This window comes from Cenococcum geophilum (assembly GCF_001692895.1).
Source record: "Cenococcum geophilum 1.58 unplaced genomic scaffold K441scaffold_9, whole genome shotgun sequence".
NCBI classification, from domain to species: Eukaryota; Fungi; Ascomycota; class Dothideomycetes; order Gloniales; family Gloniaceae; genus Cenococcum; species Cenococcum geophilum.
The window spans coordinates 863,833-889,377 of NW_027137567.1; the positions used below are offsets into that span (position 1 = coordinate 863,833).

The 25,545-nt window shown below is 51.4% G+C and overlaps 8 protein-coding genes across 8 annotated transcripts; 4 read left to right on the top strand and 4 right to left on the bottom strand.

Annotated features, from left to right (window-relative positions):
- Window positions 1-1,838: 1,838 nt before the first annotated feature.
- On the bottom strand, window positions 1,839-4,020 carry K441DRAFT_655350 (pre-mRNA splicing factor). The gene has a single exon (XM_067647838.1). The coding sequence runs from the start codon at window positions 3,880-3,882 to the stop codon at window positions 2,131-2,133; it is 1,752 nt and encodes a 583-aa protein (XP_067507003.1). The 5' UTR covers window positions 3,883-4,020; the 3' UTR covers window positions 1,839-2,130.
- Window positions 4,021-4,359: 339 nt separating this feature from the next.
- On the top strand, window positions 4,360-6,827 carry K441DRAFT_547504 (cell cycle control protein; the record flags this gene model as incomplete). The annotated part of the gene is made up of 9 exons (XM_067642916.1): window positions 4,360-4,522; window positions 4,576-4,645; window positions 4,695-4,743; window positions 4,802-4,887; window positions 4,936-4,985; window positions 5,034-5,220; window positions 5,275-5,662; window positions 5,728-6,519; window positions 6,579-6,827. 9 exons carry the CDS (start codon window positions 4,360-4,362, stop codon window positions 6,825-6,827), a joined length of 2,034 nt encoding a protein of 677 aa, XP_067507004.1.
- A 1,053-nt stretch (window positions 6,828-7,880) lies between these two features.
- On the top strand, window positions 7,881-9,595 carry K441DRAFT_546545 (uncharacterized protein; the record flags this gene model as incomplete). The annotated part of the gene is made up of 5 exons (XM_067642869.1): window positions 7,881-7,921; window positions 8,072-8,286; window positions 8,616-9,019; window positions 9,146-9,385; window positions 9,497-9,595. The coding sequence occupies 5 exons, from the start codon at window positions 7,881-7,883 to the stop codon at window positions 9,593-9,595; spliced, it is 999 nt and encodes a 332-aa protein (XP_067507005.1).
- Window positions 9,596-12,635: 3,040 nt separating this feature from the next.
- On the top strand, window positions 12,636-15,137 carry K441DRAFT_363446 (uncharacterized protein). The gene is made up of 3 exons (XM_067641401.1): window positions 12,636-13,340; window positions 13,563-13,998; window positions 14,089-15,137. Exons 1-3 carry the CDS (start codon window positions 12,771-12,773, stop codon window positions 14,958-14,960), a joined length of 1,878 nt encoding a protein of 625 aa, XP_067507006.1. The 5' UTR covers window positions 12,636-12,770; the 3' UTR covers window positions 14,961-15,137.
- A 645-nt stretch (window positions 15,138-15,782) lies between these two features.
- On the bottom strand, window positions 15,783-16,634 carry K441DRAFT_363438 (uncharacterized protein). The gene has a single exon (XM_067641400.1). It carries the CDS (start codon window positions 16,486-16,488, stop codon window positions 15,982-15,984), a length of 507 nt encoding a protein of 168 aa, XP_067507007.1. The 5' UTR covers window positions 16,489-16,634; the 3' UTR covers window positions 15,783-15,981.
- Window positions 16,635-17,980: 1,346 nt separating this feature from the next.
- On the top strand, window positions 17,981-19,268 carry K441DRAFT_363768 (uncharacterized protein). The gene is made up of 2 exons (XM_067641403.1): window positions 17,981-18,582; window positions 18,642-19,268. Exons 1-2 carry the CDS (start codon window positions 18,375-18,377, stop codon window positions 19,115-19,117), a joined length of 684 nt encoding a protein of 227 aa, XP_067507008.1. The 5' UTR covers window positions 17,981-18,374; the 3' UTR covers window positions 19,118-19,268.
- A 1,320-nt stretch (window positions 19,269-20,588) lies between these two features.
- On the bottom strand, window positions 20,589-22,101 carry K441DRAFT_674937 (FAD-binding domain-containing protein; the record flags this gene model as incomplete). Its single annotated transcript, XM_067650814.1, has 2 exons — window positions 20,589-21,667; window positions 21,723-22,101. 2 exons carry the CDS (start codon window positions 22,099-22,101, stop codon window positions 20,589-20,591), a joined length of 1,458 nt encoding a protein of 485 aa, XP_067507009.1.
- Window positions 22,102-23,200: 1,099 nt separating this feature from the next.
- Window positions 23,201-25,528, bottom strand: K441DRAFT_547338 (TPR-like protein; the record flags this gene model as incomplete). The annotated part of the gene is made up of 2 exons (XM_067642905.1): window positions 23,201-24,916; window positions 24,986-25,528. 2 exons carry the CDS (start codon window positions 25,526-25,528, stop codon window positions 23,201-23,203), a joined length of 2,259 nt encoding a protein of 752 aa, XP_067507010.1.
- Window positions 25,529-25,545: the final 17 nt, after the last annotated feature.

Here is a 25,545-nt window from a genome sequence, read left to right on the forward strand (position 1 = left end):
ACTTTTCGAACACTAACTTGACGTGCGCTTAGACTGAATGCAGCTTTCGGAGCACATTTAAGCCTACTTAAACAAAGTTTGCGGAGCCCCTACGTAGGTAGAGTAGACGGTAGTCAATAATGTCACTGTACCCTAACTCTGAGTCTATAAGTTGGTATTAGAGCCTCGGTTGATTTGTTTTTCTTCAAGGAAGAACGACCAGACTGAAATGTTAGGTGTATTATATGCTGATTTTGTCATCTTGAACAAACTAAGGGAACGCACTGTGCTTCTGTTCTTCACAGGTAGTACCCTTCATCCGCTGAGATAATTTGTCCGCAAATCTCTATCCCGGTATTCCTCATTAATCGATAGTTAAAGCAACTTTATCCAATAAGTCTGTTTGAATTATAAATATCCTACCCATACCACGTGCTTAGCCACCCTACTACTATTTATATCTAAGGATCACAAGATCTAATAGCGGATTCAGATGTAGATTACATCTACCAGAATATCTGGTTGAGAACCAGGGATGCATATAAATATTACACTTGGACCAGGTTGAAAATTTAGTACCATTTATAATCATAAAAAGTTACTATTTATAACATATTGCCTTTACTAGTAGCATTAGTTTAAAGAAAACTTATATACCTAAATATATAATCGCGTACCCGGAGGCCGGATGGCTCGGAATCAGAGTCCTTATATAATCATAATCACTGATTTTGGGCGATTATATTGATTATGTGCATCCCTGTTGAAAACCGTCGGCCAATAATAAATGATGCCCAATTTAAGGATTAGGCTACGGCAGGTGCCCTAAAAAAAAATACTGGTTCATGCGAGTGCCACGCTGTCATTCTGAAACTCTATATATAGTTGTTTAGTGGTAGTTTTACGCGCTGATGGTTTGCCCTAGTCGTGGGTAACTACTTTTTGAATATACGGTGAGGCCAGGGGCCTGTAAGAAGAGACTGACTCAACGAAGCAACGTTAAGTTCTATGGAGTACGTTTGGATGCCTTAAGATTACTAGAAGTATACATAGCTAAAGCATACCTAAGCATATAATCTTTGATGAAAGACCACGTCTGTAAATTTCGGGGTTCAGGGTGGGCGTGGAAGTACTTTCTCGAGACGGAAAAACACTCTGGTATATCTTCTCCGGATGGAGAAGACCATAGTAGCTGGGCGGAACACCGCGAGCTTTCCTGGAGCTCCCTGGCTTGGTTTTGAAACTGCAAGGAGGCAATATCCTTTCACATTGTAGCAATACTTGGGTAGAGAACGAAAGGAGTGGTGGTGTCGACCTGAGTCGGGTGTCATGCCGCCGACTCAGTTACCTACTCCTTGACTCGGTCACCGACTCAGTCACCGACTCCCTATTACGTACCCCCCCCCCTGTACCTGCATCTACCTTATGTATATATAGCCTCTTTTTCTTCATAGATCAATCGACACACGAGTTCTTCTTTTCTCACAATCGGTGCACGGACTTCCGATTGACAGGTGGTGACGGCATCGTTAGTGAGCTGCCGCTTTTAAGGGGACTCTATAAAGGACGAACATGNTGATGGAGAACTACATCTGACATTGGACTAAAATCATGATAAGAGGGACTAGATTCCTAGTACGCGTGCTTGTATCGGTGGACGAACATCCGGACGGACGTGAGCAAATGTAAAATTCCTATGCCTGTAAACATATGGCCTTTGGACGAGGAGGTCGACTGTCACTGCCTCTGCAATACGAAACTTTTAGAGGAAATATTATGGTACCTCAGATAGTAAATACAGCTGTGGTTGTTCCATACCTAGCTTGAAATGCTTTGGAAGCACTTGATTATCAATTTACGTCATATTCTGTGTTAGCTGCTGATTTTCATGAGAATTTACCTACATGGGAGAGTACCTTAGTTCTGGTCACCAAAATTGAGACCATTTTCATGACAACTCAAAACGAAAATGTCTGGGAGACTTGTCTTGTGATAATGCGACCAAGGCTCTTGGCTGGCCTGTTATGTTCATACAGGGACTACTCCACACCCAAGCCAAACTCCTTTATAAATGCATCCTTACCCCCTGAACGCCATGCAATCGTCCCGCTGTCGCAATGCAAGTGCTAATAAAACCTCCTAGTTTAACCATTATGACTTTCCAGCCCCAGTATCCATCTTCTTGCGTGCCGGCAACTGCGGCACCTTAAACCCAGCAGAATCCACAGCTGCCGGAGCGCCGTTGCTTTGGCCTCCTGGACCCCCAATCTGGGTGAACGTACCACCTTTAAACCACCTATCCTCCTCCGCTTTCCTCTTCCGATTCATCTCCTCCCTAACCTTCGGATCCACAAGCTCGAGCCCCTGCACCGGCGTAAACGCAATCGAGCTCGTCCCCGCCGTCGCCACACTGCCCACGCCCGCAGCCCTCAACCCATGACCGCGCAGCACACTCGCATTCCCCGCCCCCTGCCCGAACCCGCGCAGACTGGACGCCATGCCGCCCAGATTCGACGCCGTGCCGCCCCAGCCGGGGTTCTTCTTGCTGAGCTTAGCCTTGGTGCGCTGATCGATCTGCTGCGCGCGGATGCGGCCCGAGTCCTGCGCGCCGATCATGCCGAGGCCCTTGGTGCCATCGCCGGTGCCGTACCCGACCTCCTGCTCCTCTTTCCCGAACGCCATGCGGTTCTGCGCCTTGCGGAGGTCCGTCATGGCGGTTGCCTCCTTGGCTTTCCGCGCGCGCCGGCCGCCGCGCTTGCGCGAGGGCTTGTCGTCGGGCGCGGGGAGGGCGCGGACGCCTTTGTTCGGCGGTGGCTCCGTCAGCTTGTCTAGCCGTGCGATGCAGTCTTCTTTCAGCTGCTCGCCGGTGGAGCCGTTGGGGGATTCGTGGACGCGGTCGACGCGCGCGGCGAGGATGACCTTCGCGGATACGATGCGCATGGCTTGTCTCTTGAGGTCGGTGCGGATGCCTTGGATGATGGGTGAATGGTAGAGGAAGCCTTGGTGGCGGACACCAACATTAGTCGCAAATCCGGTTCCAGAAGCCTTGTTAGAGCCTAAAGGGGGAACATTGCAAGCTGGGGTTTTAGCGAGGCCTGTGAGGCCTCCGGCGTAGTTGAGGAGCTGGGCAGCGGTAAGAGAGCCGATGAGAATAGTAAGGTTGGGAGCGAAGATATTCATGCGGGATTGCACGTAGTCAGTAAGGATCATTTTGGCGCGGTCAAGCTGAAGAGTCATATTGCAAGCTTTCAGAATGATAGCTAGCTCAGGCTCGGTAAGTTCTCGGCCACCGGAGCGCGTAGCTTCGACAGTCACAACCATGAGGGAGGGCCCATCTAGAATCGATTTTAAAGGCGCGCCGACGATGTTGTCGGTTGATGTGGATATGCCTTTGATATCTTCCATGGGTCCATTTCCTATTATAGCAACGGTCTTAGCGTAGTCTAGTGGATTCTTGATGAGCTCCTCGAGGTATGGAAACCGGACAGAGTAGTGATCCCGTATGAACTTGTGCACGATTGCAATCTCGCCATCGATGGAGGTTGAGAGAGTGTTGGCCTGGGTCAAGAGCTGATATTCCGGATTTTCCTCGACCGAACCCTCATTTGTCGTTTGGGGTAGGTTCTGGAAGTGCGCGATCTCCTGTAGTACTGGCTGAAGTTTCGAGAGTAAACTGGACGCGCTTTGTATATCGGCTGGACCTTTGTGCAGCTTTGACGATCCAACCTGATCCGCTAACGTTTGTTCCTCGTCTTCATCATCTTCTTCTGCGCTTTCTGAACCATCTGCAAAGTCCCTCGCAAGCTCGTCTAGGTCGCCATTCAGGTCTCTTTGTGGGGATGCCTCATCTTCTGAACCTGAGGCCTCGAAGTCGTTCAAAAGTTCATCTGCTAGTGTGGCCATGATGGCAGTCAAAAGGAGAGGTCGCGGAATTCGACGCGAGGAAAAGGTACCGAGATGCTAGATCGAGCGTCGCAGACTCTAGGAACGGAGGACTATGAGTAAGGTTAAGGGAAGGAGAACTAGTGGCGAGGATCTCGCATAGTGGAAGAAATGAGCAATATCGAGGCTTGGTGATGTCGCGCCGAACCAATAAAGTTTCTGCCGGGCGGTGAGGTTGAACTCCATTTTCAAAGCTCGCGATTTATCCTCAAGACTTCATTTCAAGCTCGGCGTCAACATCACACCACAGACCTGCTCAAAGTCGCCTCTGGGTCTCTCTTTCGGCTCACTTTCGGAAGGCCATTCAAATTTGATCCTAGGTCCTCTCGATAGGTTTCCCTATTATCTGCAAGCTTGCCCTCATTCTCGTCGTGTCGCACCTCCAACGAAAACACACCTTGTAACCTTTTCTCGGCTTCGACGTATAATACCTTCGATATGGAGACTTCACGAGGCCCTCCCCGGGTCAAGAACAAAGCCGCAGCGCCGACTCAGATCAGTGCGGAGCAGCTGCTGCGTGAAGCTGTGGATCGTCAAGAGCCAGGCTTACAAGCACCGACCCAAAGGTTTGCGGATCTTGAGGAGCTTCATGAGTACCAAGGTAGGATACTCTTTGGCAATATTTGAAAAGCTCAAATATGAGCTGACATAGAGCAGGCAGGAAGCGTAAAGAGTTCGAGGACTATGTACGGCGCAATCGAGTGAATATGAACAATTGGATGCGGTAAGTCTGCGGATGCTAGGTTATTGGGATATTCTGACAAAATCTATAGGTACGCACAGTGGGAGCTTGAGCAGAAGGAATATCGCAGGGCTAGATCGGTATGCATTACCTCCCTATCCAGCAACTCTCTAGATTGGCATGCTGACTGCACCTCAGATCTTTGAGCGAGCTCTCGATGTAGATCCCACATCCGTTGTCTTGTGGATAAGATATACGGAATCTGAAATGCGAACGCGTAACATGTATGCACATCTTTAATAGTTATATGGCGCGTGCTAATAGTGCCCTAGAAATCATGCTCGCAATTTATTTGATAGAGCTGTTACCATCTTACCTCGGGGTGAGTACTATCATTTCTAACTTGTTATATCTGTTGACATGTGTTTAGTGGACAAGCTATGGTATAAATATGTTTATATGGAGGAAACTCTCGGTAATGTAGCTGGAGCACGCCAGATTTTTGAACGATGGATGTCGTGGGAGCCAGACGAGGCAGCATGGTCGTCCTATATCAAGATGGAGAAGAGATACGGAGAGATGCAAAGGGCACGCGCAATATTCGAACGATTTACTGCGTATGTACCCCTATAGACGAATATTATGTAAAGTATACTAACATTGTCCCACAGAGTACATCCGGAACCTAAGAATTGGATTAAGTGGGCGCGGTTCGAAGAAGAGAGTGGCACCAGTGATCTTGTCCGAGAAGTTTACGGAATGGCTGTAGAAACTCTAGGAGACGACTTTATGGACGAGAAGCTGTTCATGGCTTATGCGAAGTTTGAAGCAAGGCTCAAGGAGTACGAACGAGCAAGGGCGATATATAAGTTTGCTCTTGATCGGATGCCACGTTCGAAATCGGTAAATCTGCACAAAGCTTACACAACCTTTGAGAAACAATTTGGAGACCGCGATGGTGTGGAAGATGTCATTTTGTCTAAGCGGAGAGTTCAATATGAGGAACAAGTCAAAGAAAATCCCAAGAATTATGATGCTTGGATTGACCACGCTCGCTTGGTATGTTGCCTTAATGTTTCTATCTCCCGAATTTTCCATCTAAATCCGTAGCTAACACCCACTAGGAGGAGACTGCAGGAGATGTTGATCGAGTACGTGATGTATACGAGCGAGCAATAGCGCAGATACCGCCGACACAAGAAAAGCGCCACTGGAGACGGTACATTTACCTCTGGATTTTCTATGCCTTATACGAAGAAATGACGAACCAGGACGTTGAGAGGACGAGACAGATCTACCAAGAATGTCTTAAACTTCTCCCACACAAAAAGTTTACCTTCGCAAAGGTCTGGTTGATGACAGCACAATTCGAGATTCGGCAAGGGCAACTGCAAACCGCCAGGAAAACACTAGGTCGGGCGCTTGGGATGTGCCCGAAAGACAAGCTGTTCAAAGGCTATATTGAACTGGAACTGAAGCTTTTTGAGTTCGTGAGGGTACGAACGCTCTACGAAAAGTATATTGAGTGGAACCCGGCGAACTGTCAGGGTTGGATTAAATTCGCAGAACTGGAACGTGGGCTCGACGACCTAGACAGAACACGTGCAATATTTGAGCTGTCTGTCGAGCAACCGCAATTGGATATGCCCGAGCTTCTCTGGAAGTCATATATTGACTTCGAAGAGGAGGAGGGAGAATATGACCGCACCAGGCAGTTGTACGAACGGCTCTTACAAAAGACTGACCATGTCAAGGTCTGGATCAGCTGGGCCCAATTCGAAATCGGGGTGCCTGAGGATGACGAAGAAGGCGATGAAGAGGAAGAGAGGCCGGTTAGCGAGGAGGCGAAGGCACGGGCGAGGAAGATTTTTGAAAGAGCTTATAAGAGCATGAAAGAGAAAGATCTCAAGGAAGAGGTAGGTCTTGTTCTTGTCAACTTGCAGATTCAATATCGATATCTAACTATGGTTTGCAGAGAGTCGCCCTCCTCAATGCATGGAAGTCGTTTGAGACGGCGCATGGGTCTCCTGCGGACATCGAAAAGGTCGATGCACAAATGCCGCGCAAGGTCAAGAAGCGGAGGAAATTGGACGACGACTCATTCGAAGAGTATATGGATTACGTGTTCCCAGCAGACGACGAAAGTGCAGCCAAGATGTCGAAGCTGCTTCAAATGGCACACAAATGGAAGCAGGAGCAAGCCCAACAGAATGGAGGGGCTTAGGGCTTGTCCAATAGGCTTAAGGCCTCCAATCATGTTGGCGGTAATCTAATCATGTCATCAAGGGGCCAGGGATACCCTTCATCCTTGCACGTTTTTGTTCCGAGTGCTTTCTGGATAGAGATACCCGTTAATCTTCTCGGCTGCTTAGCTGCCGCGTTTTCTCGACCTCAAGGATTGCTGGACTTAAGCTGCAGCGTCAACAGGTGGTCAACGTGTGGGTTGATGAGTAGCTGAAAATGATTCTAGTGGGGCCAGGTGCGGGGCGAATTGGGCCGAAAGCCTTGCTGTTGCTGGTGGAAGTTATCGGAAGAATGTACCGCTTCCGGAAAATTACCATGCTGTTTCCCCACGGGTGTTTGGAATGTGCAGTAGCGGAGTGATTTGTAGGGTGGAGGGAGCGGAGAGAGTGGAGAGAGTGGAGAGAGTGGAGGCAGTGGAGGACAGTGGAGGGCGGTGGGAGGCAGTGAGAGGAAAATGGTGAAGATCAATGGAGGTCTTTTGGCGCCTGCCCGCGATTAATGCTGACCCACGGCAGTGGAACGGACCCCCGAACACAAAGCCGAAGCCCAGGAACTGCACACCTTGTCCATGTCTCCATGCCATTGCCAAGCCCGCTGCGATAACGAGAGCGCCGTTATGTGGTATAAAAGTGCCACGATTCTTTCAAAACTTGTCTTCCTATCTGACCCACTGCAAGGCGCTGAGATTCGGCCTCACCGCTCAGAACTGCGTCCAAGGGCTGTGCGGAGAATCTGAGAAGTACTCCAGAGCTAGGGGGGCCTTTTTGTCGGCCGCCCATCGACCATTTCGCGGGCCCAAGGCGCGGGGCATCAGAAGCCGACCAGGGTCCTCAGAAGCCGACCAGGATCTTCAGAAAAAAGAAGGCCGTTATCTCGACCACCATTCCATTATTCCCTAAAAACTTGACCACCAGCCTCACTGCTCGCTGCTTCCCTCTTCTTCCATTCCCCCTTCTTCCATTCCCCCTCCTTCACCTCTCCCGTCGCTGTTATCATAGCCCGCATGGGCCAACTATTTCCCGCCGCTCTCACTATGACAAAGCCCAAAGTGCTCCAGCTTGGAGAAATTGACCAGTACGTTGTTCCGTTTCCCAAGGCACCTGTGCCGTGACCGGCTACTGCCCTTTGTGTATTGCGACCTACTGTATCCCAGCCTCCCCCTTGCCTGGCCGTCGTTCGGATTCTATACGAGTACTGGTCTTACAAGGATTGCACCTTTCACAGCGCCCACGAGTCATGGAATTCGCTCTCCCCCCTCGCCGACATCGTTGTACCCGCAGCTCGTAGCCGCGCCGAGTTTTTAGAAGAGTGTAGGAGTGGGAGGCTGGAGGGTATCGTCGCTGTATATCGCACGTTTGGGAGCGTAGATATAACTGGTCTATTCGATGCGGAGCTGGTCGCGGTCCTACCAAAGAGCTTGAAGTTTATATGTCACAATGGTTAGTCGAAGTTCAATTATGTTAGATCGAAGCTTTCCTTCACCTCGTCCGCCTCCAGTTTCTTGACCACAGAAGACTGGAGTTTCGGAACGTGCATCTAGCCTTGGCAAGAGCACATTTGAGGCAGGTTTCAGCGAATCAAGTTTCGGCGACGTAACTGAAGCTGTCAAGGCTGGCCGTTCCGCAACCCCAGTGGATTCTCCGCGGAAATTTCAAGCTGCAGTCTGCCTTCTCTCGGGGCCTCCGCAACCTGTCTGACGTCAAAGCACGTGTTCACATTTTAGTTTGTTAGAACAATTGGGTAGCGCGCTCACCATCAATCCTTCCAGGAGCCGGTTATGATCAAGTGGACGTCTATGCTTGCACAGAACGTGGCATCAAAGTCTCGAATGTGCCCACAGCCGCCGACGACGCGACAGCCGATGTCAATATGTTCCTCATAATTGGCGCGCTTCGCGGCTTCAACACATCTATGGTTGCTCTGCGCGAAGGCGGATGGCGGGGTCACCCTCCACCACCTCTAGGCCATGACCCGGAAGGCAAGACGCTAGGCATATTGGGCATGGGTGGGATTGGTAGAAATCTTAAGAAGAAGGCAGAGGCGTTTGGGATGAAGGTAGTTTACTGTAACCGTAATAAGTTAAGCGATGAGCGTGCAGGTGGCGCTCAATATCTAAGCTTCGAGGAATTACTTTCGACCAGCGACGTTATTAGTCTGAATCTCCCCTTGAATGTAAGTTCGCGGCGTTGTTCTCTTACTACGCCTTTCTATTCTTCCGACCCAATGGGCTTCCGTATTGTCCTCACCGCGTACAGTTATACCATAAAGTAGGGCATCCCAAGCTGACAGATGTTCTAGAAAAATACCCGCCACTTAATATCCACTCGTGAGTTTGAGATGATGAAAAGGGGAGTTGTAATCGTGAATACTGCTCGAGGGGCCGTCATCGACGAAGAAGCATTGGTTAAGGCTTTAGATAGCGGTCATGTGTGGTCTTGCGGTTTAGACGTGTATGAGGAGGAGCCGAAGGTGCATCCGGGTCTGGTTGCGAATCCTCATGTCATGCTTTTGCCGCATATGGGGACTTGGACTGTAGAGGTAAGTTCGCTTGATCTACGTCACGGATGTACGGGAACAGAGCCGAGAAGGTTGCTGGAAGATGATGCTTAGGTGATGACTGAACGCTGCTGACTGCCGAATGTTTTTCAGACCCAAACGGCTGTAGAGGAATGGAATATTGGCAACGTGCGGGCCGCGCTGGAAAAAGGGAAACTGAACACTGTCGTGCCTGAGCAAGCCGACATGTGAAACCTCTCTAGAGCATTTCGGTCCACGACAACCGGAAAAGCTGAATTTGGTGCTTTTACTATAGAAAATCATCGCTAGGGTTATATGCTTTGGACGGTATGGGGATCATAGATAGAATAGAGAAAACCGAATAGATTGCCAAGTATCTTTTGCTGCCTTACCCGAGGCGAGGACACCATGGGGAGCTCCTGCATTTGAGCCTTTGCTTATTGCCCCGACGGGGAAATGAAATTGGTTGGCTGTGTGGAGTCTATCGCTTCACGATTCCTTTCTTGGATTCCACGAAAATCACCAGCGTGGGAGAACACCGAAGATGGCGATTATTTGTCATGCCGAGATCGTCCTTGTGCTCCATACACTGCATCGGTCGTGCTACCTGTCAAAATGACTCTGGATACGTGCAGGCCTACGACCCCGTGCTTCCGGTTGTGGCGAGGGAGAGAGTACTTGGTCGCAACCATAGCATGGGACGAGCAAGTATCCGAAGGTTGAGACGAAGCAGATTAGCTGGCTGCAGCAGATGGAGGCGTTTTCATGAGATGATGCAGGACCCAGGAGTGTCGCCGGTCCTAGAGGGTTATGCGCTGTGCACATGCTTTGATGACAGCTAACGGCCCTGGGGCGCTCGGTTGGCGGCGGTTGGAAGCTTTCTAGAAAGGTGTCTTGCAGGAATGACGGCTGCACTTCAGGGATACACCCTGAGGATGCTGGAGATGGGGTCCAAGACGATCGCAGATTCGCGGCGTGGATAGGAACAGCTCGTGCATCATCCGCTCAGAGAATTCTGGCTGCTTCGGCTGTTCTCCATGCAGTCGCACACTGCCATCCCTGCCTCCGCTGAAGTCCTATCTGCTCTCCTGGTTAATCTTTCCTGCGACACTGCTTCATGTCACTTTGTTTCATGTGGCCTAGCAGCCCGTGCCGCTGTCAGTTTGTGCTTGTGCAATACTTCACGGCTGCCTCTGCCATTACCCGTGGGCAGGTCTATGTGGCACAATCTACTCAAGCTGTATCTCGGAAATAACACCGGCGTCAAAGGGCTTTTGCCTCATGCTCGCTATCTACCTGGCTGTCTAGATCTACACCATGGGTGGGATGCCAACAGCAAGACCTGCCTAGCCGGGAACTGAGCACGGGCAAACACGCGTTTACGATTACGAAAATAACAGCGCACCGCGGTATTTATATCCTCTCGTCAGCACCTGTAGTTCTCCTCACAAGCAGTATCGATGATGGGGACCGAGTCCGATGCGCAGGCCGATGGATAGCCGGGCCGCGAAACAACTCATCCCCTGTTCTATTCCGCCTTGGCTTCTGTGCTGTAACTGGTGACACGCGGCGAGGCTGCGTACAGAGCGAACCCGGCTTCCAGAATGATAGAGATGCGGGAGAGATGCCTCTATAGAATAGAAGACAGCGCGTGAGATCAGGTGCTCCAGGGGTGCTTTCGCGCTCGTGGGGAGCAATCTATCCGAATCTTCCGTCGGGGTTTATACACAGGCTAGGCCGTTGGTACTACCAGGCGGCCCCTTTCGTAACCCTGAGAGGCATTCCCGAATGGTGAGCAGCGCGCCGCCGGATGCCAGGTCGAATGCACCTTTGTAATATGGCCAGGGCTGATCATGTCATGGGTGATTCAGTGACATTCCAGATTGGGCCACATGCCGCTGCGCTTAACCCATCCACGGCTATGCTGCTCATCCTCTTGCACTAAACGAACCACCAGCGAGCGCCGAGCTACCTTTCAGGTGCCGAGAGCGACGCGGAGGCCTATCCCGTGCATTGGTGTTGGCGATGGGGGCAGAAGGTTGTTCCCCTGGTGCATGCCTACCTAGTTATTGGCATATTCATGGTGCAGGCGCATCGAGGGTTCTCCATATTGACTAAGCTGGGGTCTAGAGACGGAAGCGGCCTAGCGCCAAGTAGAGGAAGACATTTTTCTCATCTGCCTCAAGGGCCACATCTCATCTCATTCCAAGCAGCGCAACGAGACGGTGATCCATATTCCATCGCGTTTCGTGCGTGGGCAGCACTAGACCAGTCCGCGACCGTACCAGTCCTGCAGTCCAGCGACCAGCAGAGCGCGAAGCGAAAAGCGAACGACGAACCGCCCGAGTCCCCTGGCAGCTCGCTTGAGCAAGAGTGTCGAGCGAAGCGAAGAAAGCCCCGGATTATTATTTGCAGGCACAAACGCACCCATCCTCAAGGTATGTCGAGACTGCACCTCCTCAAGCTGCTGCTCTGCTGCTTTGCTGCTTTGCTGCCTTTGTGCGCCAAACTCGCTTTGAGCTGCCGGCTAGACAGGCGGCTAGCACCCTCTCCCTCTGCACTCTCCGCGCGTTGCTCTCCACGCCCTCTGCCTTATGCTCCCTCACTCTCGCTCTCTCTCCCTCGGGCGTGGGTGACTGCGCGGCGGACGGACGCGACCTGTCCTCCATGGCCCTCATCGCTTATCATCCCGTCCTCGCACAGCCACCAGGCAGTCAGTTTTAACGCACCGCTGCACTGACCTTCCGCGTTGACGTTGGGGTTGGCCGGGAGAGCCAATGGGGGGAACCAAGCAAACCCTTCCTTTCAGCGCATTTATTTCTCGCATTTCTTGACGCATGATCCCGCCCGACTTTTGACTGCCACTTTTGCTCGCTGGCGATCCCCCCTGCCCCGTCTGGCACTCGAGCCTCCAGCTTGCGCGCTCCACCCGAAAGAGTGCATTGCTGACCTCGTCTCTCTCTCCTTAGTTTTACTGGACCCGTCGCTCAGGTCGTCGCCCTCGCCAGCGGCCGCCGTGCCTCAAACCGAGGTCCCTATTAAGCGGCAGCCCCAGCAGCCCCAAACAGCCCCAGCAGCCCAGGACCGAAAGAAAAACCCCTGGATTGCCTGGACTGCCATTTCACCGACTGTCTAGCTCGACGCCCCGATCCCGATCGGTCGATTACGTTTTCCCGCCATCTGCGTCTCGGCCTGCCTTCCGCTTGCTTTTCTCCCTTCCCTCTCGCCTGTGAGCCTCGTCCCGTCCAAACCACGTCAAGCTTTTCGCTTCGCTCCCCTAGACTTCGCCTGAGCAGACGCGCTCCTTTTGGGGACACCTACACCTACGTGCGACTACACACGAGGCAGGGCAGTCTCGACGCCGTGCCGGGTGGGACCATCTGGGCCCATTCACCGCCAGGCGTGAATGTCACACGATTATCACAAACCACCGAACAGCAGCGCGCCGTACTCTCCTGCATTGTCGCATTACTCCCAAGCTAGCATGGCCGAGCAGAATAATTCACAGTCGAGGCAACAGCCTACTTCCTACCCGTCACCGCACTCCTATCCCTCACCGTCGATGCAGCCTACCTACACCTATCCTCCGCCTCAGGGCCAGTCGGGCCAAGAGCCATACCGCGCATCGCCGACGGGTTCGAATATGTCGCTGCCTTCGTTGAACTTACCTCCCATACGTTTGCAGGACAATCAGGGACAGCCTCCACCGCAGTCGCAGCCCGGCCAACAGCCGATGGGCTCACCGCTTCCTCCTCCCGTAGCTCCCATGAGCGCGTATTATCCTCCCCATCCCGGCCAGTCCCTGCCACCACCGGGCCAACAAATGAACATCACATCCTCACCACACAATCTCGCGATGCGGTACCAACTACCTCCGCAAGGAGAGCCGAGGATGATGTCGGGAGGGAGACACAAGAAGGAGATCAAGCGTCGGACCAAGACGGGCTGTTTGACGTGTCGCAAGCGGAGAATAAAGGTGAGCATACCCCTGGGAGTTTGCTACTTTCATCCGGTTGGATTTCGCGATGGCTGTCAATGCTCGATGGAGGAAGTAGAAGCTTTCGAGGAGAACTGCGGGTTGTCGTCCGTAACCGAGCCACCGCCAGAAGCGAGAACCAAACCTACCCTACATCTCAATTTCGACTGCATATCTTGTCTCTCTATATACAATTCACTGACTTCATTCTTTCACGTTTAGTGCGACGAAGCTCATCCTACCTGCCGAAACTGCCAAAAGAGCAAGCGCGAGTGCATGGGCTATGACCCTATATTTAAACAGCAACCAGGCCCCGCTCAAATACAACCCGCACCAAGCGCTGCTCCATTAGCGACTTCAACGCCCGCTTCCGCGCCACCAGCACAGGTCCCATACGCTCACGTCCCACAAGGCTACGCTCCAGCTGCGAGTGCAGGCTACGCACCGCCTATTGCTGCGTCTGGGCCGGGGCCCCACCCATCTTACGATTCGTTCAACTCTGCCATTGATCCAGCTCTGGCTGCTGCTGATCCGGCTGCCATGCAAGGGGCTCCAGCACCTTACAATAGCGCACAAGCATTACCACCAGCACTAAGAGCAGGTTTAGGCAGTGCGAGTCCATACTCATCTGCTGCATCGGACGGTCAGCCGCTTAAAGGTAGGAGCGCATAAAGAACCCATACCTTTCTCTAGCACGCAAAGCCATATATCATTATAACTAGACCCCCACTAACACGTGCTCATCCAGCAAAGCGGATCAAGATCGATGACCTCTTTCCCTATGGTGGACACAACCCTCCCGAAGTACCCGCAAGGACAAGTCCCATTCCCTCTGAGCTAGACGCTGAAATCACCAATGTTTACACAAAAGATTACTGTCCTGGACTAGACGCGATCCTGGAATCTACCTGGTTTGCGACGAACGATAACGGCCTCAATAGGATGATAGGTGACAAGGCCCTACACGAGGAGGTTGCCCATTTCGTGGAAACCTGCAAATTCTACAACAATCAAATGTATGACGGCATGTCGCGGATACCTAGTCAAGAGGCACGCCTTATTTGGCACATGCTAAGCGTTTGTCGGCAACCACCCCCTACCTCAAATGGCACGAACGGAACCACGCCAGCCAAAGAGGAAGATGATGGCCTATCCCTTAAAGAAGTTCGAGCACGACTTGATATACTAGAAGCCCTTCTCACAAACCAAAACCTGGACTCGAATTCTCTTCTCCAACTTCCGTATCCCGTTGGTATCAGCGAGCAGAAGAAGGCGGAAATCGAATTCTGGGAGCATTTGGGCAATTTTGTCGTGTTTGCGGACAACGAGTCTGCCCCTGCTGGTGCAGTCGACCGTGCCCTCGGAACCATGCGTGGACTCCTTCAACAAATCGAGGCCCGAGATGTCCTATACTCCATTGCTATTGCGCGAATTTCAGGCGGCCGCGTCCCCGGGTTTCCTAACAGCATACCGACGCCCGTGAATAACAACCCTAATGACGAGATCAACAAGTTGAACATAGCTATGAGATTCATCCAGGACGAAGCCAAGGCCAGCACCCAGCAGGTCATCACACGTATCTGCGACATGGCTTTGTCGTCGTGGATCGTTGGCCGGTAATGCGGGGCAATAATAATGGGAGCGTTTGCGCTCTGTTTTCCCCTTGTGTGGCTGCAATATGCATAAAACGCGCAAAAGTGGCCGTCGGTGGCACCATCTTATTTCCTCTTTACTGGGATATATTTGCTTTAGTCTGGAAAGCGTTGGTGGGTGGGAAAAACGATTTTGCGTGTTTTATTCTGCGTTGCTTTGCGAGGAAAGTTAAAGATTGCGTTTTCTGTACCATTAGCGGGCGATGTTCACCCATCATCCACCATCCATCCATCACATGATTTCGAGCAATATTCTAAATTATTCTCTCCTTTGTTACACGTTCTCACTCAAATCCACGGTTCCTCCTAGTCCCATTTCTTCTACAAACTTTCCATCTTCCGCTCGACATTTTCGGGTCTCTGCATGCGGGAAGCGGTGAGCTGGGTTAAGACTACTTTTTTCTTCCTTTTCCAATAGGGCAGCCAGCGCGTACGGTGATGTGCAACGCACACCACACGGCTGGCGGACGGAAACAGACTAGCATTGTAATTGTATTTTTTTCCTCTTCGTCCCCGCCGGTTGTAATTGGGCGTGGAGGGGAATGGGATGGGAAACTCCTTTGGTTTGGTTGCTGTACCCCTAGCTGGCATCAGATCGAACCAAAAATCGAGCAAAACTTAAATGATAGACTGGTGAAAAATTTTGTTTTTTGTTTGTTGCGAGCTGTTTTCGAGATCTGGTTGGTTCACGGTGACTTGATGTGATTTTAGGGATGAAAATGGCTGTGCTGAAACTCGGTTGACCTTTCCATGAACTTCGAGAGCCTGCTTTACCATTCTTTGTAAGGCGGCTAGGGGCTTTCAAAGATGCTCTGCTATCACTGCTTGGCTTGCCTGCTCTCGGGCATTGGTTGGTGTGGATTTCAGACCTTTTCGCCAATTACATATCTCAACAGGAGACCGCTTCTGCACCTCCACCGCAACTCTACAAAGAAACTCTTGATTGGATTTTTCTAGGGTCTGGTTACCCAATCACCGCGTCCTGGTCCTCAGCACGCTATTCGCCGTTCGCTAATATGCCACACCACGGCCTGCTCCATGCAGTTTTCTGTTTCTTCTCTCCCCTTGCTTTGCTCTCGGGTATTCCTTCCTTGGTAACATGCTGATGCACTGACTGCAAAGTGACGGCAACGGCTACGGCTACGGCGGCGTCGGAAAATATACACGCGGTTGGGTGCGAGCTGTGGTGTGGCGTCATCGTCTTTGCGGCTGCGTGCTACCGCTTTGTGGCGCCCTATTAGAGCTTTCATTGGGGGTTGTTCGTTGCACAAGTAAGGGGGAAGAAAGGTGCTTAGTGATGACGTAGTGTCTTGAGGAGTATTGATTGTCTTGGAGGTTGTGGTGGTCAGAAATCCTTCCTGTAGCATATTATAGGTTGCGTTTACGATGATGCTGAGTTGACGGTGTTTTATGAGTTGCTCAATTCTTTCTGCGCCGCTGTTTCTTGGTGGAGCAGTCAACGTTAGATTGGTGGGGTAACGATTTACTAGTAGCATTTTATGGGCCTCATATTACAAAGGGCTTTTTCCTCAGTGTCGTCTGGATAAAGGAATCCGTAAGGATATCAACCATAAAAGTCAAATTCTGATATGGAGGGAGTGTCCTAGATCATGGAGAACTTGTCGGGTGCAAGTTTCAATTCATCGTAAGAACGCACTGCTTTCCATCGCGTTTGGAATTTAGCTAAAACATAACAGTAGATACCAGCCCCCCGAACGATTAATCTGTGTAAGATATTCTAAACGTTCGATAATTCGATAAGTACGCAGCATCTTGCCAACTAGAGCAAAAAGTAAAATAGTTGAACCCTAAATTATGTGAAGGGATAGCATTAGGAACGGGTTTCAGCCGCTGGTAGTTCTCCATGGAAATTCAATCCCCATTGAGAAGATGATAAAACGCCTCATTATCGCCTTATGAAACATTCGCGTAAGCTTGCAGAACGGCATAGCCGCTGAACACCTTCCCCAAAGTCCAGCTCAGAAGAGTGCTCGCCTTAGATTCCTATCGTTGCGAGACGAGGGTTTTAAACAAGGCTGATACAGGAACGAAATATGATGAGCTAGGCTGATTCCGCCAGAGCCGAGAAGGCTCCGCCAGAATCAAGATCTCCTAGTGGCAGCAGTAAACCATCCTCAGATCAACTGATTTCTAATACAATTCAATCCGGAAACACCGCAAACGCTCTCACATTGATTATATGAGTCGACAGCGGAATTAAAGTGGCAAGCAAAGAGTTATCAGCAGAAGTATTCACCGGAAGAGCTGGAAGCTCCTGGAAGAGCGGTCGCGAAAGTGAGGCCCGTCTGCACGAACTGATTGCTTTTTCTAAAAGAGAGCAACTTCGCCACTGCCCCACCCGCTGTCAAACTCCTTAGGCACTAGGAGGACTCGCATAATTTTGGCCCCAAGATGGGATCTCGAATGAGGACGTGGCCTGACCCGTGGCCCAGGAAGCGGCCCAACTATGAGTTGCATGTAGTTCGCCAGTTCTTACCGGCCGTCTGCCAGTCCAGCCAGCGTGGCCACCAGGCCGGCGCAGCAAAAACATACCCAAATTTTGGAGTCTTAAGCGAATGTTTCAGAGGCTCTGATGCCCGAATCAACCACTGTCATTGGAGCATGAACCTAAGCTGTGCGCACCCACTCGGCCGAACGCTTCCACATTCTCCCTATCTCTACCTTCAGCGCGGATGTGGACATCTCCGAACACTGAAGCCTCGAATTGGAGCCGCTTAGCTTTTCTTCAACAGCAGTAAACATGAGGCGGATACGCAAACCATTGCTGATGAATAGAACAGAACTATCCGCGAGCCTATCTTTATCCGCCGGAAAATTTTAAGTTTTCTATTCAGCCGCAGATTTGAGGAAACCTACTCATCACTCTTACTGGCTGTAAGCAGGCCAGCTCCAGTCCCTCGGCTCTAAAGCTTTCTTTACCAGTTTACATCACCGAACACGCGGAAACTGCAGCTAGGCAGAAGCGCACTTGGCTTGACGAAAGATGTGCTGTCAATCACTGCATGGCGGATCATGGGCCGGGGAGGTCGCAGATGAGAGACCGGGTATCCAACCAAAGAGCTTAAGGCTTGAGCTGAGGAAGAGCCCTATGTCGTCGTATTCCTGGCGATCAATTTGAAGTTACAACTCACACCTACAGGAAGACCCGATCATACGTGTAGCTAGATATTCTTCATCACCTCTCCAAGCATCTACTTTCTCTACAGTTCTTCAGTCTGTCCCAATCACCTCTCGTTTCCTCTTAGTTCTTCTCAATCCGTTTCTCACAATCAGTTCCTGTCAATCAGCTCCTCCCAATTAGTCCTCTCAATTACTCCCCCTCAATTAATTCCTCTAATTAGTTCCTCTCACTTTATGAGCTATGGCTCCCATTCTCCATGCAGTGGCCCGCCAGTTCAATAACTCCCTCGCAACTGCATCGGCCGTTTCGGCTATCAGTAAAAGGAGCTCACCGAGCATGTGGAATGATACTATTACCAACGTTATTTTTGGCATTATAGCGGCTGTCTCTGCTTGTATCAGCATATGGCAAGCCCATCGTTATTTCCACAGCTTGGTTGGACCGGAACGTAAGTAAATGCCTTTCATTGGTCACTGGTATACATGAACATGGCTAAAAAATTTCAAGCTGCTGCAAATAATGTTGGCCACGAGATACTCTCATGCACGCGTTGCCCCTCTTACCACAGTGAACTCTCCCAATCTCGGTCGGATGTCTCGACACTCGTCGAATCCACCAGACAAAAATCAGCAGGGCAGGACTCTAGACTCGATCTTAAACCAGAATCCCTAGCCTTTACTTCGCAAGAAACCTTCCAAACAGAAATCGGAGATGGCCTATCGGATCTCAAAGTGGAATGGGGCACCGCCAGTCTCGATCCCGATTGGCGATCCTGGAGTTTCCTACACCCCAGCGGCGCGCATGGTGAAGGATCGGACGATGTTAAAACAACCCTGGCAAACTTTTGCGACCATCTCTTCCATAAAAGTGCAACTTTCCACCGACTCTCTCTATCACCGCTTTCCGAGGCTTACCCGGACAACATAATGTTACGAGGCGAGAGCTCGACAGGGTGGCCCGGTAGTATAAGACCACACGTCTAACCCTCGGCTTCTATTTATGGGGTTGGCTGCAACAAGAGATGGGCCTTGCACTTTTCAACTTGTGGGATTCTCTCGACATCAATCTTTATCACTGCTGAGAGTTACCATCACAAAACCTCCACACTGAGAAAGCTTTCTACCACGCCCTCTTCCCTACGAATCACCACCATAATTGGTGTCAAATTTGGAGCCTGCGCCATCACGACGCCAACAACTGATTCAAAGTCTAGTCGCTACCATGAGTCCTTCCTTGAGACGTATTTCCCTTTCTAGCATCACATATTAACGTGGTTTCCCGGATTTTATTCGTCAGCACAGCACAGTTTTCTTCCAAGAGGCGGAATGTACGATTTGTTAAATAGGAGGAGATACAACATCACAGACGCTTGCGGAGCCTTTTGACCCTTTTCATCTGGGATTTGGCAAGCAAGGATACCAGGGGGTATTATGGGAGGGCATTTGAATTCTAGAGTTAATTGCATTTGGAGGACTACCTGCGGTTCCATGTTGTTGCATGAGAGCTTTATATTTTTGCCATTTTCCATATCCGGCGTTTTGTCCAGGTCATCTCTTTATCGTTTTTACTTTTTTGCCAGCGATATATTGATAGACTCTGTAGACAACAGCATAGGAGGGGGGATTTGTTTTTCTAACATGCGCCAGTGGCGGTAACTTTTTTATTTGCAGCGGAGACTAGTAGCATCCAGAAGAAGGCTCGCCTTTCGTTCTTTAAATAGTCAAGTAGCTCCAGTAGCCTATGTAGCCTAGATACTTCAGATAGCTCAGATATCATTGTGGGCATTTCTATACTAGGCATCTATAATCCCTACGATCAAGAGCAGGGCACCTTTATTTGGCGGGGAAAGAGGGCTTTTGCTACCGTTGAAGAAATACTGTAGCACGGGAGAGAAATCGGGGCAAGAGCTGGAATGGGCTAAACGGCTCTTTTTCACCTTATTCTCCCTGTATTTTTGAACTAGGTTCTGCTGACTCTCTGATAACCCAAGGCCCGCAGGAGCAAACCATAAAATAAAGGCAAATGAACTCAAGATGTTCGCTGTCGGTATTACATTGACTTCTTGGGACGCTCAACGTCTTATATCATCATCTGTCCCATGTTGTATGGGACTTACGTTCTGGAATCCCACAAGGAAAATATGTGGATAAGGCATTGTAGGTCCGAGATGCCAATCCGAATATATACTGCATTGCATCATTGGCACGGTTTTGTTCCATGACGCGGCTGAGTAGAGAGTGCGAGTGGCAATGTCCCTATTTCACTCCTTCTATGTATCATTTAGTAAACTAGCAGACTATAACAAGCAGTATGACTCCTATGTGGGTAACATGTATAGAACAATAGTAATTAGTTAGCCCTATCCCATACTGCAGGAGATGAGTGTCAACCTAGTGGATGTCCAGACAGTGATAGCATAGCCAGCGAACTATATACGCTTCTTTGTGACTTAAACTATCGAAACCTGTCATCTCCAACCGGGCTCCAGAAAATCCCCTTCGGGTCCCACAACTGCCTCACTCGCTTCAGCTCCCCGATCATATCTCTGCTGTACACCTCCTCCAAATCCAGGCCAAAGCGAAGATTATTCGCAAACGACGCCGGCGCAACCTTGTTCTTTGCATCTTCCTCCCTAAAAATCTCCAACGCCTCCCTTCCATACTCGTCCGCAGCAGCCTTGGTCTCCGGCTTCCCATACCACGCCGTCGTCTGCACGATAATCCCTCTACTCCTGTGACGGTAGAACTTGCTGTCCGCGCCCCCAGCGCCCGCAGCCGCAGCCGCACTCGCCACGAGCGCCTGCGTGTTCCAGCTCCCGACAATCGTGTACGTCCTCGGGCAGGCATCCTCGACCTCGTCGCCGAGCCTCCTCCAGCGCTCAAACGCCCTGGTGATGCTGGCGACGGAGAGCGACTCCAGCATGCACGTGTACATCTCCTTGAGCCCGCCGTGCCCGTTGAACGCGTCGGCGCCGTCGTTCATGTTGGCGAACGGCACCGCCAGCGTCGCTGCTGAGATGGCTTGCCCCGTGACGTCTGGCGCCAGCGCCGCGGCTGCGGCTTGCTCGGCTTCCTCCCGCGGCCCGAAGTATGCTAGGCTGACCATAATCATGGGCGCGCCCTTGGCTGGGCTGTTCGGCGGGGCGCGTGCGAAGCCTAGGATGGGTACTAGTGGGCCTGCGGGGGGTTGTAGCTGCATATATACCTCGGCGGCGGTGGCGATGGCAGTTGGTGGGAAGATGGTCCTGCGGATCCATATCTTGTTGTCGGTCAGGCGCAGCCCGGAGATGGGAAATGCCGTGAGGGTTAGAGAGGTGATGATGCCGAGACCGTGTCCAGCACCGCACAGCGTGTTGAAGAGGCTGGCCTCCTCGCCGGTAGAGGAGGGAGTCAGCGTCAAAATGCTCCCAGAGGCTGTGATCAGCCTGATTGCAAGCACGTTGTCAATCCCGAACCCGTGGATGCCGTTGAATGCACTTGACGCGCCGCCGAGGAAGGCGCCGATCATGCCGACGGCATTGGAATTAGGGAAGACTGCTTTAGTGTTAGTATACGCATATGCGGTGGATTGATATTTTGTGATGTTAACGTGTATAATAGCCTTCGGCAACGCATGCCTTTAGCACATCCGCGGCCAATGCGCCACCTGCAATGATGACCGAGTCGTTTGATTTATCCACCGAGACAGTCCTAAGCTTTTTCAAATCTAGGTAGACGGTTTTGCCATCGATAGGTACGAAGGAACCGTGGCCGCCACAGCCTGGGATAACGCGGAAGCCTTTTGCTTCAGCGAGGCGGATTGCCGCAATGATATCATCCTCAGTGGAGGGGACTACGACAGCAGCTGGTAAATCGACGCCAGAATCGGACCATCGAGAGACAACGCTATGAAGCTCTGTTGTGGGCTCCGGAATTTTGACTTCGCACGAAGGCGAGAAGAAAGATTGGATGGAATCCGTATTAGTCATGGTAACAGGAATTCAAAACAAGTGGAATATATCTGAATGGAAATGAACCAATAAGACGAACTCGATTGGTTATTTAGGTTTTACACGAGTAAACGGGATAAGAAAATTGCTTAGAACCCCATTTATAGGCATCAAGGTCTGGTGTAGATGGTGAGCGGTGGGTTTACTGGATCGGACGCCGGCTCACGTCAGCAGTAAGAAATGGGAGGCCTTAGTAACTATTCTCAAGCAGCAGCGAATCTCTCATATTAAGTGGGTATGATATTTGATGGCGGCAACAAACGTGCTGGCACTCTCCACCGGCGAAGCCAACACTTCCAGGCTTTGGAAGAGCGGAAGTAATGAGGCGTGCACGTAAGATTCGGCGTCATGGTTGTGCCCTCGTGAATGGCTTCAGATGACCAAGAAAACCATACGAATTTCCATCTCTGCTTGGCTCTGAAGTACTGCAGATGCTCATCCAAAATGCACATGCAGTAGTTGAAACTTAGCGAATGGTCCTTCGAATGTTCGCCTCTGCTAGCGACGTATGGAATACTCTAAACGGGTTGTAAAGGAGAGGAGTATAGAAAGACAGATAAGCAAGCAAATCTAAAAGGAAAAGGTAGGTAGTGCTAAGCAAGAGACATAGGTTTGATGAGATATTCCTAGCGGAAGAGTCTTCAGCGCACTCCGTAGAGATGCCGCAATGCTAGACGGATATTGCTGTGCTTACGTAAATAATGAACGGGATCGTGTACTTCAGGAAAATGCAGGATGCAGTTGGTGAGCTTGCAGGTGGCAGATGAGCCGCCACAAAGCGGTTAGTGCTCGTGTTTTAGTTCAAGAAGGCCCAAACTAGTAATTCCTATATCCGACAGTTATATATATAATACAGCATCCCTACTAGCTGCTTATAGTTCGTACATATACAAGAGTATATCCGGTGATACAAGCCGAGATGGGTGCTCTTCGGCGAGCGTCCTCTCTTCAACCGCTACGACGTGCTCTAGCAGCTCGACCGCCTTGTTGACCTGTCCGTCCATTCGGTAGGCGATGGCGAGTTCATGCTGTGATGCCAGTTGATGAGGATGGTCTTTAGCGAGCGTCCTCTCAACCGCTACGACGTGCTTAGCAGCTCGACCGCCTTGTTGACCTGTCCATCCTTTCGGTAGGCGATGGCGAGTTCATGCTGCGACGCCAATCGGTCAGGGTGCTCTTCGGTAAGCGTCCTCTCTCGTACCGCTACGACGTGCTCTAGTAGCTCGACCGCCTTGTTGACCTGTCCGTCCGCTTGGTGGGCGATGGCGAGTTCATGCTGCGACGCCAGTCGATTAGGGTGCTCTTCGGCGAGCGTTCTCTCTCGTACCGCTACGACGTGCTCTAGCAGCTCGACCGCCTTGTTGACCTGTCCGTCTATTCGGTAGGCGATGGCGAGTTCATGCTGTGATGCCAGTTGATGAGGGTGGTCTTTAGCGAGCGTCCTCTCAACCGCTACGACGTGCTCTAGCAGCTCGACCGCCTTATTAACCTGCCCGTCCGCTCGGTAGGCGCTGGCGAGTACATGCTGCGATGCCAGTCGATCAGGGTGCTCTTCGGCGAGCGTCCTCTCTCCAACCGCTATGACGTGCTCTAGTAGCTCGACCGCCTTGTTGACCTGTCCGTCCGCTTGGTGGGTGATGGCGAGTTCATGCTGTGATGCCAGTTGATGAGGGTGGTCTTTAGCGAGCGTCCTCTCTTGTACCGCTACGACGTGCTCTAGCAGCTCGACCGCCTTGTTGACCTGTCCGTCCGCTCGGTAGGCGCTGGCGAGTTCATGCTGCGACGCCAGTCGATTAGGGTGCTCTTCGACGAGCGCCCTCTTTTGTATTGCTACGACGTGCTCTAGTAGCTCGACCGCCTTGTTAACCTGTCCGTCCGCTCGATAGGCGCTAGCGAGTTCATGCTGCGACGCCAGTCGATTAGGGTGCTCTTCGGCGAGCGTCCTCTCTTCAACCGCTACGACGTGCTCCAGCAGCTCGACCGCCTCGTTGACCTGTCCGTCCGCTCGGTAAGCGCTAGCGAGTGTATGCTGCAACAACAGTCGATGAGGATGGTCTTCTGGAAAGTGGTCCTTCCTCCATCCGTAAGCCTCCTCTAAACACCTCACAGCTTCCTTGATCCGTCCATCCACGCTAAGACATCGTCCAACCCAGAAACACAGATCATACCTCTCCTCCATCTCAATACCTTCCCTCCCTTGAAGCAGCCGGAGAGTATGAGGTAGGTACTCTCTCCATAAGTCGCGATTTGCATAATCGTCAGACGGAAACACCTCCGCAAGATGTCGAGTTGCCTTCTCTGTTGTCTGCATCGTAATCTCATGCCTCCGGATCCATATCCGCGTCGCTAAGTGCACCAGGCTATGCATGTCGAATATCTTGCTGTCCCCTCGTCTAGTCACAAAAGCGTACGCACAGAGTGTGCCAATTGCATCTACCGTTTGCTGATTTGACTTTAGGCACGGTAGGATCGACTGCGGTATAGCTTTCGGCTCGATGCGGGACATGAATGACAGCAGCTCGGCAACACCGCTATCAGTCTTGCGGATTTGGTCGAACGAGACGAGCCACGTGGTCGCCACGGCGTTCTGCGAGCCTTTGTATCGAGTTTGATCGTAGAATTCTTTGCTCATCAGACCAGTTATGTCCTGCTCTGTGCCTCGTAGCAATTCCAGGTATTCTGTGATAGGTACTTGCTTTGTGTTCAAGTAGGCCGCCGCCTGCGTGATGGCCAAGGGAAGGCACGTGAGCTCGCCCAGCAGCTCCGTCACCGTCGCGTGATCACGAAGCAGGTCCTTCCGAATGAGGGACTTCTCTAAAAATCTTATCGCCTCCTGCTCGTCCATCTCGTGTAGCTCAACCACATCGCTTCCCGCCACCGACACGGCCACTTCTCTCGAACGCGTTGTAAACAGGATCACGCCCTTCTCACTCTCCGGCAGAGAATGGTTTATCCCGCCTCTCGCGTCACCACCTCTCACGCCAGAACTCCCGAAAAGCATATCCATGTCGTCCGCATTGTCCACAACGAGAAGCCATGGGCCAGCTACCGCCGAGCTTAGGTACCGTCGGACCGACTCCTTGGCTTCCTCATCCTCCTTAGCGATGGCAAGCTTCTTCGCTATCTCCGTGCACGCCTGCTCGAAGCCCTCGTCACTCAAGGCCGGCACCCAGAAGATCGAGTACTCTGGCTTATTCTCCTTCATCCAGTATGCAATTCTGAGAGCGACCTGCGTCTTGCCAACACCTCCCAGCCCCGTAACGGCGACTTTTTGACACCCCTGTGTGAAAAACATCTGTTCGACCGCGCTTAACGTCTCGTCTCGTCCGACGAAGCGCTTGTTCTTCGGAAGCGGGATGTAGTGGCAGGGTAGGCAGGCATGGTCTGCGGTAGTCTCAGCAGCCATCGCGCAGCACGGTACAG

What these genes read in the sequence shown, in the direction of transcription:
- K441DRAFT_363768 (XM_067641403.1), top strand. Translation starts at nt 18,375, where the DNA reads ATGGCTCCCATTCTCCATGCAGTGGCCCGCCAGTTCAATAACTCCCTC. An exon ending in CAGCTTGGTTGGACCGGAAC is followed by an intron (nt 18,583 to 18,641) that starts GTAAGTAAATGC and finishes AAAAATTTCAAG; the next exon opens with CTGCTGCAAATAATGTTGGC.
- K441DRAFT_655350 (XM_067647838.1), bottom strand. Translation starts at nt 3,882, where the DNA reads ATGGCCACACTAGCAGATGAACTTTTGAACGACTTCGAGGCCTCAGGT.
- K441DRAFT_363438 (XM_067641400.1), bottom strand. Translation starts at nt 16,488, where the DNA reads ATGCTACTAGTAAATCGTTACCCCACCAATCTAACGTTGACTGCTCCA.
- K441DRAFT_363446 (XM_067641401.1), top strand. Translation starts at nt 12,771, where the DNA reads ATGTCACACGATTATCACAAACCACCGAACAGCAGCGCGCCGTACTCT. An exon ending in GTCGCAAGCGGAGAATAAAG is followed by an intron (nt 13,341 to 13,562) that starts GTGAGCATACCC and finishes TTTCACGTTTAG; the next exon opens with TGCGACGAAGCTCATCCTAC. An exon ending in GGACGGTCAGCCGCTTAAAG is followed by an intron (nt 13,999 to 14,088) that starts GTAGGAGCGCAT and finishes GTGCTCATCCAG; the next exon opens with CAAAGCGGATCAAGATCGAT.